The 15462-nt window shown below is 44.7% G+C and overlaps 1 protein-coding gene across 1 annotated transcript; it reads left to right on the top strand.

The window, feature by feature from the left end:
- Positions 1 to 59: 59 nt before the first annotated feature.
- CRTAM (cytotoxic and regulatory T cell molecule) lies at positions 60 to 14883 on the top strand. Its single transcript, XM_064470706.1, has 11 exons — positions 60 to 108; positions 3341 to 3487; positions 6068 to 6220; positions 6432 to 6563; positions 9546 to 9716; positions 10257 to 10328; positions 10713 to 10865; positions 12155 to 12259; positions 12667 to 12813; positions 13185 to 13268; positions 14010 to 14883. Exons 1-11 carry the CDS (start codon positions 60 to 62, stop codon positions 14138 to 14140), a joined length of 1344 nt encoding a protein of 447 aa, XP_064326776.1. The 3' UTR covers positions 14141 to 14883.
- Positions 14884 to 15462: the final 579 nt, after the last annotated feature.

Genomic DNA, 15462 nt, shown 5'->3' with positions numbered 1-15462 from the left:
CACGGCAGCCCCAGCAGACAGAGGAAGTGAGCACAGACCGCCTGCGCCCACACCACAACATGACTTTCACCGGTGTGCTACACATCGCGGCTCTGTTCATGGTGCAAGGTAAGCGATACGCATTGTCTTACACAATCTCCCCTTTGCATGCAGTCTAGCTTGGAGAACTTGATTTCCAGCGTTTCAGCACACCACGCGCAAGGCAGCTTTGCTATTGTTGTTCTGTTGTTGACAATGCTGTGCTGTCACCCAATTTCCAAAGCGCACTGCTGCCGAATTCCAGCTGACTCTTAAACCCCTTATCAATGAGACTGACTCACCTCCTAGCAGCTGGTGGCATGCCTGAGGGCAAAGCATTGGGAAATCGAAAGATTTTCCCTTACATTTGGACAGTGGATCACTGCTTACTTTCCATAGCTTGGATATCCGTGTATGCCTCTGTTCATGTGTTTCGTTAAAAGAAGCTAATAGAAGAAGTCAGAGTAATTTAGAAAGCAATGCAAAGTGCTTCTGAAAATGAAAAATACTAGAGGATGTAGCTTATACCTACTTTGCTAATCTCCTGTCTTTATACACAAAAGAACGTGAGAGATTCATATTTGACCATGTCAAATAGGGAAAAGATTTAAGTAAGGAAAGCAGCAAGACAGGTATCTACAGCTCAAGATGTTTGCAGGCTTCACTCCTGACCTTTGCAGGAGGAATGCACGCACAGCCTGGTGCTGGCCAATGCAATAGCCCCGCTCCCTTCTTAACAAACGGTGGGGCAGAAACCACAGTTGTGCTATTGCTGACACTTTGCTAATACTCTCACACACAAAGGTGTTGTTAACAGAGGCCACATCGAATCTCAGTGTCCAAACAGCAACAAAGCATTCTGTAATGCCATACGCTTAGGATATTTTATTACCATTGATTGTGTTTAACAGAAGCTAGGCCTTAAGGAACTATATATTCTAGCTGAACTAGCACTTGCAGTGCCCCTAGACTTGCTCCAAATCAGAAGCCTCCACTCCAAGCGTACAACCCCTCTTCGCCCAATATTGCCAGACTCCCGCATGAATTTGCACCCGCTGACAACTTTAGCCGCTCTTGGCCATCAGAATTAATCCAGACTCCCACCTGCAGGCTGGCAGCCACAGGTCAAAAATAAGTCATTGAACAGGATGTCTCTATGGGCTACAGTGTTAAAGATAACTCTGAAATGATGCATTGAGCGTCTATCACCACAACACATTCTCTGTGCACTTTCTGATGGCTAAAATAATAGCAACCAGAGGCATGAACCATTCTGCTCAGGTGCATCCTGCAATTTCTGGCAATAAATTGTTGCCCTTTCTTGCCAAGAAGGTGGATATATCACTGTACTTGATGCCAGGCTAATTTCTCCAGGTAGCTGGGGCAGCTGGTATCCACATGGTATAAGAACCTCTGTCCTCTGGAGCTGGCACAGGAGCCTCTCCCATGTCCCAGTGGCTGTGCTGTGGTGGGCTACAGCAGCTTGAAGACCACAAGCCATGTCAAACTGCCCCCTACACAAGGACGGAAATTTGACCTGTGAGTCATTGTCTGAATGAAGCCATGGCCTCTCATGGAAATTACATATATGCTGTGTTCTGGGGGATAATTTTCTCTGTTTTAGAAAAGCAAAGAACACCCCCACCTTTTGTTGCTCAGTCTTGCTGTTCTCACCTCAAAAGGTGTGACTTGAAAGACCCCACACTGCTGTTAGCAACAGGAAACTGTCACTATGAAAAAAAACACAAAAGGGCCCTGTGGAAAACCACAGGCAAATCCCTCTCTGCTGCCTTAACATGCACCTCCTGGTACAGGTCTTCCATGCAAGGAGGTTTTCCTTTTCTACTGATCCTCTGCAAATGACCCCCCATGGCACAAGCCCTGAGAAACCTGCTGAGATGCTAATGATAGGAAACTGAGGCACAATCATGAGGAAACACCAGCTGAATTCATTGATGTGCCGTATGCGATGGTAAATCAGTTACGGCCACTCTAAGTTCAACAGGACTTCGCTGGTGTACAGCGATTTGGTCAAACCTGGCCTGTGGTGTCTCCTGGCACTGTGCAGTAAGGATAGACAGCAGATCTGTATTGCATTTTCTTCTTAGCTATAGCAGCATACACCATACTTACAAATTTGGAAGTAAAAATATTAGATATTACAAGGAAATAGCTTGTGGACTCCAGACATTAGGTAGTAAAGAAAGATAAAAGCTCCATGGTGTATTTGCTATTTGTGAAGCCCCAAGCTACATAACTGACCATTTTTCGTGCCACCTCTCGCCCAGGAAATGTCATGTGTGCTCAACTCAAGGGTGAGGCATGGCAACAGATCCCCATGGGAAACTACTCTCTTACAGGGACACAAGTCCTTCCTCTGATTTTAGTGGTAAAAGATCAAGTCCAGCATGAATGCCCTATGATAAAAACATTTTAAAACAGACCAGAAATGAAGCTAAGAAAATGAAAAGCTTTGCTGAAGCCCAGAAAGACTGATTGCCCCAAACTGCAGTGCTCATACAGGCAGTAGGAACTTGCAGCAGACAGCCTCCTGGAAAATAAAATCAAAACACAAAAAACAGGAATGAAAAATAAAACCCTCTTACTGCCTATTTACTTAACTCTGACCCAGGCACTGCTCTTAGCAATTTCTCCAGGGCATGATTTTTCTGGAGAAGGCAATTCATTCCAGGTCACCAAATATTTTCACAAAGTGTATTCTATATTTTAGAATGTCTGGAGAGAAAAATGCACTTTACTGCCCGTCTGTAAAATGAACTGGGAAGACAGAGAATGAAATTTCATTTTAGTAACCTGTGCGCCAGGCCAGGTTTGCAGAGCCTGCCTGTGAAAGAAGTTTCAAGCCAGTTCAAAGCAGCTGCAGCATTACACTCTCCAAATTAAAAAGCTTCATTTTTCAGGGGTGCAGATCATTCGCTGCTCAATCAGGTTCAACAGCTCCAGAATGGAACATGGAATAATGAAAACTAATGTTTGGGGTAACATACAGGGAGGACGTACATTAGAAGGGTCTGCTATCAATTCTTCAATGGCTTGTATGGAATAACATCCAATAACTAAATCTGGTTGTGCTGGCAGGTGAAGATCACAAACCTTTGGTACAAGTCTAACCTAGCGACTGTGATGACCCATCTGATAACTGTCATTTATTTATTATCAGTACAATCACACTGGCAAGCTTCCTAATGTAGAAAAACCTTTACACCCTTGAAAAGAAGGAAAGTTGACACGTTACTGTGTACAAAACATGGTCGCTTTATGTCAGGTTTTAATACTTGTTTTTTCCCCTTGCCTTGGGCAGTGGATTTTCCAGGAGCTGGCAGTGAAACCGTAACCCTAAAGGAAGGAGAGGACCTAAATCTCCGCTGCACCCTCAGCAGTGACGGCAATTCTGCCTGGGGGTGGTTAAACCCTCGGGGGTTTACACTGTTTCTGAACGACCAGCGGGGTAAGTGTGAAAACTGAATGCAGAACTTTCCACGTGGGGCTGGCGGGTCACTCAGAAGTGAGCTTTCCCAGCTCCGACCCGTGGTCAGTCTGACTCATCTGCTACCCAGCCGCTCATGATGGTTTTACTTTCAGCTCCTTTCTGGCAGGAAGCTGATGAAATGGAAACCCCCACAAGAGTGGTCAGGCACTAGAGCTTTTAGCACTGAACTGCAGTTATCACCAGCACCAAGAGATTAGTACAAAACCCCACTCTTGCCTTAAAAGAGAGACAGGAGTGGGTGTGCCTGAAAGCCCTGGGTACTCTTCTGCTCATCAGGGAGTTTGATGTAGCATATCAGGAGGAAATTTCTAGAAAACAAGCAGCGATTCCTAATATGTGCTGACAAAGCCAAAGTTACACTTATTGTGTTCGCTTCCACCCTGTACACCTCATGTCTCTCTGTCCTTATTGCTTCTCCTGTTGGTCCGAATTTGACAGCTCTGCAAGATGAGGACAGCCTTAGCCCTCCCCATTTGCACAGTACCTACTCAGCATCCCTGCTCGTTAAAGCCATTACGCTTTAATGATAATAGCGACTGAGACTTATCCAAATGACACTGGGTACCCATCTGCCATTGAAACCGCACAGAAAGTGAGTGTCCTTCTCAGGAGCTCTGCGAATCCCAGCCACTAGGTCTTGCCACCGGCATCAAACCAGCCTACTTTTCCATTTAGGAATATTGGCAATACTTGCGGGAAATATTAGGTCATGAGTAACTGTTGCTCCTATTTACTCAGTAAGAGGAGCAAGCGGGAGAAGTGTTCATTAGTAATTTTAAATGACTCACACATGTATACATTAGGAACTGTTTCCTGTGGAATCCAGGATCCCACGTTCAATACTCTCAGTGTAATGCATATGAACCATTAGCTTCAAATGGGATCCAAAAAACCTCAGTGCTGAGCTACCAACAGCTAATCAATATGGGAAACAGGGCTATTGCTATGTGCTCTCCGCTGCTTTGACATCCGGGCTTCCAAAAACCACTGCATGCTATGGCAGGGGTACCTCTGTCCTGTTGCAGTCTATTAGTCCAGTCACACCCAAGAACTGCAAGACCCCTCTCCATCAGTTATCTCTATTTTTGACATATATGTACGTTCTCAGTATTTTACGCTGTAGAGGTATATGACAGTAGCAAGGTTCCCTTCATTTATGTGAGTTCTCTATGGCATCTCCATCTTTTAATGGCTCTAGCCCTTTTGATGCTTAAATTTTTGCTAAGTTGACACAGCAATTTAATAGGGTTAAGGAAAGAACACATCCACTGATATCTGTAGGAGCAGACTCACCTGAGTGAGCAGAACAGTATCTGCCTTTAATCACATTCCACAATTCAGTAAGATGCATGACATAACACCCAGAAGAAGCAGACTCTGCAAAGCATTTGGATCCTTGATAAGTCAGACACACTGACTTTTTTTCCTTTTACAACACTGCAGAAAATAGTCCTCATTTAGAGAGAAACCAAGCTTTACATTATACACGGACATTTTCTTTTTTATTCCGAATCACTGCTGTGAATCTCTGTCACATTGCTTCTCTAACAAACCACTTCGTGAATCAGTTCCCTCCAGTCTCATTGTAGCTAAAAATATGACAAGCCAGCTACAAGTCTTACATTGTGTTGATTTCAAAAGCCTTTAATATTTAATAACTTCCATAAATTACAGTAGTGCTGTGATTTTCTCCCAACTCTGTGTTTTTCCAAGACCTTAGCTAAAAAAATAGAAAATAAAGTTACAGTTTTGGAGGTCTTTTTCTTCCTAATGACTGATACACATCCCCAGTTTCAGTTCAATTTAAGGGCAGAAAGTTACACTTTCTGTGCTGCAACTGTGGGAAAAGTTCATGTGACTTACTGCCCAGACCCTGAGGACTCCCATGGGTCAACCAGCAGGAGGAATGGAGCAAAGACTAGAAAGTCAAGAGAGAGAAAGGGGACCATACAGCAGAGTGCAGATAGCCTATGAAATGGTCTCATTAAAATCAAGGTAATTAGACAACGATAAGAGAAGCAAACCAGTCAATAAAGAGGTGTGTGTGCTGACCATTTATATATCACAAAATACACCCAAAGAGGAGAAGTGATTTTTTCAAGGCCAAATAAAGGCTTGGGGAATGGGGAAGGGAAAGGTCCTCAGTTCATGCATCTATGCTCTATAGTCAAAGATCATATTACTTTTCTGACCACATCATGTGCTCACATCCCATTGTTTGCTTATGTTTATCCATCTAGATACTTAAAAAACCCAAATTGCTGTAATACCTGGGAACACAGGAGTAAGACCCCCTGAAAATAAAAGCAAGGGAAGCCACGACGCCTTCCCTGCTAGCAGCACACATCCCCTTCTTCAGTTTACTGCTGCTTCTGTACTTGCACAGCACCAGCCAGGAATGCTCCCTTACGTCAAGTGTTGATGAATTTAAAAAAAAATGCAGGAAAGAAAACTATCCTCATTCATTACTGCTTTGATTATCTGTCTTCCTCTTATGTACCAATACGCATAGCATGTGGGGTTTTGTTTTCTTTACAGCTTTGAGAGATCAGCGGTACAAGCTTATCCATTATTCAAAGGATGAATTATCCATCCAACTGCCTAACATAACAGTGCATGATGAAGGCGTATACAAATGCTTCTACTACAGCAAACCACTCAAAAGCAAGACGATGACTGTTGAGGTATTAGGTAAGTTCCTTCACCTGCTTTGCTCAGAGGAGCAGAACAACTAGGCTAGCGCCCCAACTCCAGACCTGCATTTCCACACGTAATTGTACAGTGCTTAAGGCAAGATAATCCTGGTCTGAGGTCAGTCCCCCCAGATAATGTGTATATGCAGCCACTCATAAAACTATGTAGGAAGAGCTACTATAACTGATTCTAAATCTTCTTGCTGCAGCTGCTCCTTCTAATCCAGTACTGGAAGCATCCAGAGACACAGAAAGAAGCATTACACTGTCTTGCTATACCCAAGGATGTAAACCACAGCCCCAGATTACCTGGCTGTTGGACAACGGGATAGAGCTCCCTGGTAAGTGTTAAAGGACCAGGGATTGAGTACTAACAATTTCTTCTTATCAGCCTTGGACACGTTTAAAAATACTGGAAGGTGAAACACCTTCTGCAACACATCAACCAGGACTGCCACTCATCCACAACCCATTTAGTACAATTTGGCCCCCGTGGTGCTGGTTTGGAGCAAAGTCAGCACTAAATTCCAGTATCTGTGCAAGGGAGAGGGCTCATCTGCTTTGCTCACGTTCACTGCAGGACAACAGCACTTGACACCAAAACCCCTTGAGAGTCTGGAGTGAAATTCCACTGAAATGAAGTGAAACCAAAACTCTGGAGGCACAATTTTCAAAGCCCGAGCATCAAGTCAGTTAACAAATCCATTATAACTGTTTCCACGTCATGACCAATGGACAGATTTTCCACAACTTCACTGAGCAGCTCATACGCACCCCAGAGCCTTTTTCTCTCATTAATCTGTTCAGAGCCAGGCAGCTCGCTTGCAGAAGCAAGAAGAGAGCTCAGGAAACACAGGCCACACCACCCCGTGAGGCTCTCCCCAGTGAGAGGTCTGCACGCGTCTGGGTGGACACACGCGAGGAGGAACAGAGCCACCACATAGCTTAGTTTAGCTATATAAATAGCTGCTTTGAAGGCCATGTTCCAAAAATAACTACCTTGTTAGCTGTAACTGTAGCACAGTAGAGACAAAATACACATCAGTATCAAGGTGTAAGAAGATACCTATAGATGCAAATGTATTTTCGTTCAGGTATTAACAAGCTGTTACTTGTATTTCGTATCATCAGGCAACTCATTCAAAGCTCAGCCTGTAATCTTCCCCACCCCCAAGGTGGCTTTTTTTAAGGAAGAGCTCTAGAAAGTAAAAGAGAAGTGTGCTGGCCTGGATATAGCTAGAAATCAAAACTAAAGCAAGAACTCCAGACTGCCAGATACACAGGCATTAATGCAACCGCTTAGAGCCCTGCGCTTAAAGGGACTGCACTCAGGGGAAGTGGCATAGCTGGTACGCGAGCCACATGAAAGCCAGGGTGGAGGGCTCTTTACAATTGCAGGGGGAAAGTCGCTCTAGAGCAGCGCATGGGTCTTGGAAAAAGCAGATTCTAAAATCCCGCATGTCTTTGGGAAGAGCTGGGCTGCAGGTGACTGTAAGGGCTTGGGGCAACACTGCCTGTGCACATATGCAGAGCTCAAGGAAGCAATACATCACCTCTAAGTTTTTATACACTTTTTTCCCCAGTGTACTTCTGAAAACAGGGGTTTCCTTACACTTGAAACAACCTCAATTCTCGCCTGATATATTACTTGTAACATGACAACACAGACACTAAACACCTCCCACAAGACATAAAGCCAACCATACTTATTTTAACAAAAACCTATGCTTACCTTTATCTCCTCCTTACTCTCGTAGCACTAACCCAGTCAGCCATTAGAGCAAGCCATACCAGGGGCAAATACCTGACCATCCACCTCACACCCCACAGGCACCTGGGAACACAGTTAAGCACCGCAGAGCCTGTGCTGGGTCTGTTTGCTTGGTTTCAGCTGTGGCTGGTTTGCAGAGGAAGGAATATTTGCATGAAGAGGTGGCTTGCTTGTGGCAGACACAAAATGTTTGAAAGAAAAAATAACTGTCCTAATTCAGTGTTTGTCAAACTTTCTGCATGTGCCTTTTTTTTTTGCAGGTAACTGAGTAACACTTCTTCCCCCCCCCACCCCCTTCTCAGCTTTAATCACTTACTGCAAATATTTATACTAATTATAAAATACCTAATACATCCTAATTACTGGCGGCACCTCGGTTCCACCAGGGCTCAGCAGGGGTGAACCAGGTGTAATTATGGAGCTGGTGCTGACAAAGATTATTTCCTGCCTAGCTTTGAAATAATTTTGAGCTCTTATGTGACCCTGCTGGGGATGGAAAAGAGGGTTGAGAAATACTGTTCTATGCGATACAGCAAGTTATCTGTAAAGGCTAATTTCGAAACAAGGAATTTCTTTCCCTTAAGAGACAAGGGTGTTACCAAGGGTAACAGATCAAAAGAAAGCATCAGTTTGTTTCCAGAGAACCTCTACGTTATAAACAGACAGTAGAAATTATTGTGCCACTGTGGGCATTTAAGGTAAACATCTGAAAAAACCTCCCTCTCCACCAGAGCTATTCAAACAGCTCTCTTTGTGTCACATGAAATACATCTTTATTTTTCCATAGCGTATAAATGAATAGAAGTCAGTATTACCTAGAGGAATCGGACAAGTTGCATGGCTTTCTCTAATTCGTGATGGCAAGGCAATTAATCTGTGTTGAACTTCCCCCAGCTGCAAAAGGAGACGAGTCAAACCTGCATTGTAGGGATGATGGAGGACTTGTACAGGATTTAATAGAGTTGTACCGATGTTTATTTATTACAAATTTAAGTATTGCACATCAATACAAATTTAACAACATCTTTTTATGTTTGGGGTAACAAATCCACAGCTACTAAGACACAAAACCAATGCCCTTGGATATCACATAGCAGCACAAGAACTTTTTTAGGTCTTGGTGGTGCTGCAGAAGGGCAGGTCCTTGCCCTGAGGCTCCTCACTGCCCGCCCTTTATTGTGTGTCAATAAATAAGCACATCTATTCAGTTCAGCAAGGATCAAAAGTTCCAGTGGGCATTTGGACATTTTGCCATGGTCCTGCAGGGTGCTGCAGGGGAATTTCCCAGCTTAAGTCATGAAACCGAGCAAAGGCTTTGGGTTGAGCGCAGGAGGTGCAGCGAGGTCTGCACTTAAACAACTGCCAAGGAAGAAAACATGACCTTGCTGCCTTTGGGCTCCTGTGTAATCCATTTACACAATGAGCCACTTGTGCACAGTAATCAGGTACTGCTTTAGCACAGCAAAGTAATGCAGATTGCGCCTGGAAGGTTTTTCATTAAATTGCTCTTGACTAGAAAGCACTTAAATGTTTTCTTCCAATGGGTGTACAGGTGACACTAAGCACAAGCTAGAAGCTGATGGGAAGAAATGGACCACAACCAGCACGCTGACAATCCTCGCCTATGGGCCCAATTCAACAGCCAGCTGCATCGTGCGCCACCAAGCTTTAGGAGGAGAGAAGCTGATGGAGTCGTTCCGGTTTGAGGACCTCCCTAGGACAGGTACTGCAGGCTCCTTCAGCAGAGGCTATCCTGTTTTACCACCCTGAAGTGGTGAAAGCTATGCGGATACTTATGCAAAGCTGAGCCCATAGTCTACTGCCCCCCTGTGTGGAATCTATTTTTAAATGAGAGGGCTACCTGGGGCAAAGGAAGAACTCTAAACGAAGATTTTGGGGCTTTTTCTTACTTCTTAACTACTTTAAAATTCATTAAACATTAAGCCGCAGCAGCCCAGGCAGGTCAGTTCCCCAGTGCTGCTGCTAGAATTCAGGTGATTTTTTTCCTAAAGCTTTAAAGATAACTCAAAGTTTATATTCTCAGGAAGCTGTGAGCTTCCTCTACCTTCTGTGTATTAGACACATCCACCTGGAAAGCTAGCAGGGTGTAAATATTGTAAATCTGCACTGAAGCTCCTTGTCTAATAATTCTCAGTTTGCCTTCCGCCTCTTTACCCATCTCTAGTATGGATCTAATTATTCTTAAGTCAACAAGTGCTTATAAACTGTTCTGAAAGTTGTACTGTTATTGGGTTTTTTTCAGCAACAAAACCAAATCCTGCACCAACTGCACTAGAGGTGGAGACACGTGTCTCTGAGAATGAGCAATCTACAGGTAGGCATTAACTGGGTGGCTTCTTTGCAACTGATGCACAGGTCAGATAAACACAGCATCTATCTCCAGTTGCTATCAGCACTGAGGGACATTTTGCACAGCCCTCAGAACCACTTCGGTTTTTTCCCCCAGTGACTGCAGCAGTGTCAGATCTGCACAGCAGCACAGCCTCCGCTCCAAGCTACCCACAGCATACTGGTAAGGGTTTCACTTTTGGTTTTTTCCTCATTTAATAGTGTTAAATATACTCAGAAGACAGGGGTGCTGAAGGTGGGAGGGTAGGACTGTAATTCTAACCACTGGTCAGATAGACCACCCAAACAGTCTGGAGCATGGACCACACAGGGCAGGTTTTGGTTTACAAGGATTAGTTCAATGGCTAAGTGTGTCTTCTGATTTTTGTCTTGTGTTTGGGGGGGGTTTCTTTAGGATCCAAACAACCAACCGTCCCTTCTGCAGTACCAGAGGATCCAGTAGTCACCAGCTCAACATCAACACCAACCCAGCAAAACCTCCAACCAGATGTCACATCTACTTGTAAGTTTGGTCTTGGCTACATGAATTTACCAAACCAGGACAGAAATGCTAGCGAGAACAGCGTGACATTCCCTGTTACAAACAAGCGCATAACACAAAACACAACATTTCTTGCTTGTGCAGGGAGCCCTCAATTCTACAGCCAGGAAGGCAGACAAAGTCTCTCTCGTGAGATGAACAATAACATCAGCATTAGCAGCAGCAGCAGCCAGACAGGCCAGTGTCGCAGCATGCCATGAGCCCAGGCTGGGACCTCTCTGGACGGTTGCACTAGGTGGCACTGTGCAACAACGATTATCTGTGCATATAGTGGTCTGCAGGTTGCAGTTATTGAACTCAGGACCTGTTTACGGAAGGAGTTCCACTGCCCAAATCCGTTGGCCAAAACCCACCAAGGTGGGCACACACGCCTGCAGTGAAAAATCTATTGGCTGCGATTACATCAGTGATTACAAATGTCACAGAATGGCTTCCTCCTGATATACAGTTCCTACATATGTTGACAAACATACATTGAAAGCTTGAATCTTCTAACAGGACTTTCACTAGGTGCAATTACATATCTGATAAGGAAGAAAATCTCTTACGAATGTAAAGTTTTGGTAGACACAGCACACATTATCATTTTAGTTTTACAAATCACTGTTGATTATACAAAGTTCTATTGTCTGTGTGTGCAAGAATGTCACAGCTCACTTCTGTTTGCACAGGGTCCGAAGTAACGCCAGCTGCTGCAGGAAAGGAAGAATTGGCTGGTTCCTCGGGTTACCATGTCCCCAACGGTATGACCTTGCCTCATCAGACATGGGTGGGGTGGCAAAGGATGGGGATTCGCACACTGAGTGATTGCACTGCTGGGAGCTGTGAAGACAGCAAAAGAATGGTCAGGGATATGACTACCAAAAGAAATAGCTGCTTTAAAGAAAAGGATACATGCTCATTCCTAGTTTTGCAAGTAAGCAAAGCAAAACTGATGGACAAGGAGAGCCAAAAATGACCGAAGAGTCAAAGCTCAGCTTTGTTTTAATTTGGCTGTGAATGGGAACCATTGAATTCAACAATGTGTAAGAGAGTGAGGATTTTATGTTCATAAAGCTTAGGTGGTCTTTAGATTAAAATGAAATACAGCATTAAGGAAGTGAGCACAGAGCTTTAAGTCATGGGCTCCAGAAACCCCTTTCTGCTGCAGGACCAGGTGCCCTGGACTTCAAAGCTGCTGGGAAAATACACATTTCTTAAGCGTCCTTTTGCCCATCAGAGAAAGTCTATTCTCCTTTCCATTCCTCCAGGGACTGAAACAGCATTCAGTGGCAATGTCACAGAAGAGGAACTTCCCAGAACAGAAGCCCCACTACCAAGTGAAAATGTAACTGTGATTTCCATCGTCACCTTCGGTACGAACTCTTTAATGACAGCTTCCAAAGATGCAATGAGCTTTCTTTCACCAAGCTGGTTCTCTCTGACCACGTTTTCACCTCTAAACCTTTTGTCAGTTCAGTAGGGTAATGCTGCCTTGCAGTCCTGGGGGGAGACCACAGAAACACAGCCATTTTTATCGTCTAGAAAAAAGCTACATTTTACTGTTCATTGTGCACAAGACTGCTAATTTCAATCAGTTTTTCTTGTTCATACAAGAAGAAAAAATTTGACCTCATGTCCTAAACTTAAGTCCAATAAGGTGACTTATGCTCTCCCACCATGTTCTTCTGGCCTGGTCCAGGATATATCGTTCCTGTCTTAACTACCAGAGGCTCACAGGAAGCTATTTAACAACACAAACATTCACCTGCCTCTTTCACAGAGCAAAAGCTGAAACCTGAAGACATCAGAAAGAAGGAGAATAATCTCTTGCTGCCAATCTTGGTGGCTGCTCTGATTTTCGTGCTGCTCATCATTGTCCTGCTTTTTATGAGGAAGCTGAAAAAAGCTCATGCAGTGTGGAAGAGAGGTGAGTGACGGGCCTGTCTGAGCAACTGCTGACGCTGCTTTGTGCGGAGGGGCTGGAGAGCTGAGGAGCCTGTTAAGCAGAGACAAGACACGGCTCCTCCAGCCACCGATTAAATGTCCTTCTCCCATAGACAGTGACTGTCACTAGTTGCAAACAACTATTGAAAAGTCCCTGTAACTGACAGCCACGCTTCAACTGACACAAGATGCCACAAAAACCAACAAAATTGTTGTCTTAAGCATATCTCCTAGATGGCTAGGATGATTGAACCCCCCTTTTTTAAGTAGTTTCTCAGGATTTTTATATGCAAGGCAGAGAGTGAGGAAGAGTCATGGAGAAAGCTCATCTGAATTATATTTTTTTCTGCACAGAAACTGATGTTTCAGAGCAGACGCTGGAGAGTTATAAATCCAAATGTAATGAAGACAGTCCGGGCCACGAGAAGAATGGACACGGTAAAAAGCTTTAACCAATATAAACTAATTCCTCTTAGAGCATTGCTGCTGACCACAGCCAGAGCAGATTGCAGTCAATCTTACTATACAGAGATATTTGCAAATTGCATGTTTTAAACCTGGATATTCTAAACCTAAACCTTTCATACCCGGAGGTCCACCACAGATATTATAGCTTCAGCAAGAGTGATGCAGAACCGTACAAAATTAAAACCATTGCTTTTTATTTGATAGGTTAGACTGGATAATCAAAATGGGTTTATCTAATTTCTAAATATAATCTACTAAAATACTATTAAAAACAGTATGCATGGTATGTACCAGGAATGCTACTACTGTTAAACTGTCCTGAGTGGCTCTTATCTGATTTCACCACCAACAAAACATCAGTGCTTCATCACTCCTGTCCTCTGCCAGTGACTACAGATGGAGGCAGGTCTTTCAGCCTCCTCAGCTGGGATATTTCTGCTCCATGCTTGGACTTTTGTCTAAAGAAAGGCAGCTTTCAGCAGGTGAATAAGCCCACATGGCAAAAATGAGGGAACTTTGCCAGCGTCTTTCAACATGAGTTTATTGCAGCACCCAAACTGCATTAAAAGAGAGAATGGCTTGTAATTATTGTCAAAATTGTTTTTACACTTTCCTTCTTTTTCAAATATTTTTAAATAAAAAACACTTAAACAATGCAGGTACACCCCCTCCCTTTACAACATTAGTAATAAATGTGTGTTTATCTTTCAGCTGTCAGTCAGAAGTCCAACATGCAATACATAACAGAAGGATATGTGGAAAAAACGCAGAAGACCCCAAGAGACAAAAGCATTGCAATAAGTGAGAAACTCTTTGGATGTGGACGGGAAACGGATGTATAGCGATGTGCAAATCTGTACAATGTGCAGGAACACCACTCTTTCCTGATATTTATATTACAGCATTCAGATGTCAATATGATTTCAAGGAGCAGAAGTACAAACAGCTACCCTCAATCCAAAAGCCAATTTAGACTGCTTTTCCGTAAACAGTGGGACAGGTAGATGGGACCGGTGCTCCTAGAACCTGTTAGCAATGAACACTCCGATTTACCTGTAATCCTCAGAGGATTTAATTAACCACTCCCAGAAAGAGAGTTCATCGACCCCACCTCAGGTCCTATCAGCAGTTAGAGTCCTGGCAAGGGAACGTGCAATTAGCCCCAAGGACCGCAGGGTGTGAAGGTTTTCATGTAATGCTTCGGCCACCTCCTCTGCAAGCATGGGACTGAGTGGGAAACCCTGGGAGGTGCAACCCAGCCGGGACATGTCTTACTTCATTCTGACCCCAGAACTGGACAGCCAGCTGTATTTAGCCAAGAAAAAAAACACCGTGTCCAAGGCACGCACAAAAAAAGGGGTTGTCCCCCTTGCTAGGGCTTCAGCCTCCGTTTCTCACCTGCACAACAATAACATCACTCTCTGCTGTGCACGGCTGCATCAGCGCCGGTCTGCGAGGGGCTCCGACACCAAAGCGTTTGGGGAGTTACAGCTGCCACGTCGCGTGAGCTGCCAGGGGTGTCACTGGGAACAGGGACGCCTTCAAACGAGGGGCTGCCAAAGGCGAAGCGGAAGGGCAGTGGTACCCATGGCACCCCCCAAAGCAGGGACAGAGCCGCTCGCCTGCCAGCTCGGAGAACCATCGAGGCATCACCTTCAAGAATCAGCTGGACAGGGTGCTGGGCCATCTTGTCTAGGCTGTGCTCTTCCTAGAAAGGTTGGACTAGATGATCCCTGAGGTCCCTTCCAACCTGGGATTCTGGGATTATGTCTGCAAAGCCTCGTGATGCCATCACCGGCAAGCTTTTCTGGTGCAGAAAGATAGATCTGAATGCGGAAAATAAAGGAAATTTACATTGCAACAGAAAGCTGCATTAATTTTTCTCGTTAGAGGTGACCATTTCTCGCTAGATGTAAGAAAAATGCTGAAGAATTTAGCATTACATCAAAGCCCGTCACGTGACTGCTGGGAATAACTTTCGGTGCGAGCGGCGCCGCTCCGCAGGCCCGGCCCGGGCGCTACCACTGTTCCGCGGGGGGGGCCAGCACACAGACGCGCTCCCCCCGCCGCCCCGGCGCTTGGTAGGCGCGGCGTCCGCCGGCGTAGCCATGGCGACGGGGCGGTGCGAGGGCGGGGCTGAGGAGGAGGCCTGGGGGCAGAGCCG

This window comes from Phalacrocorax carbo, chromosome 21, assembly GCF_963921805.1.
Source record: "Phalacrocorax carbo chromosome 21, bPhaCar2.1, whole genome shotgun sequence".
NCBI classification, from domain to species: Eukaryota; Metazoa; Chordata; class Aves; order Suliformes; family Phalacrocoracidae; genus Phalacrocorax; species Phalacrocorax carbo.
The sequence above is the reverse complement of the archived record's forward strand: the minus strand, read 5'-3'. Positions and strand labels throughout refer to the sequence as shown.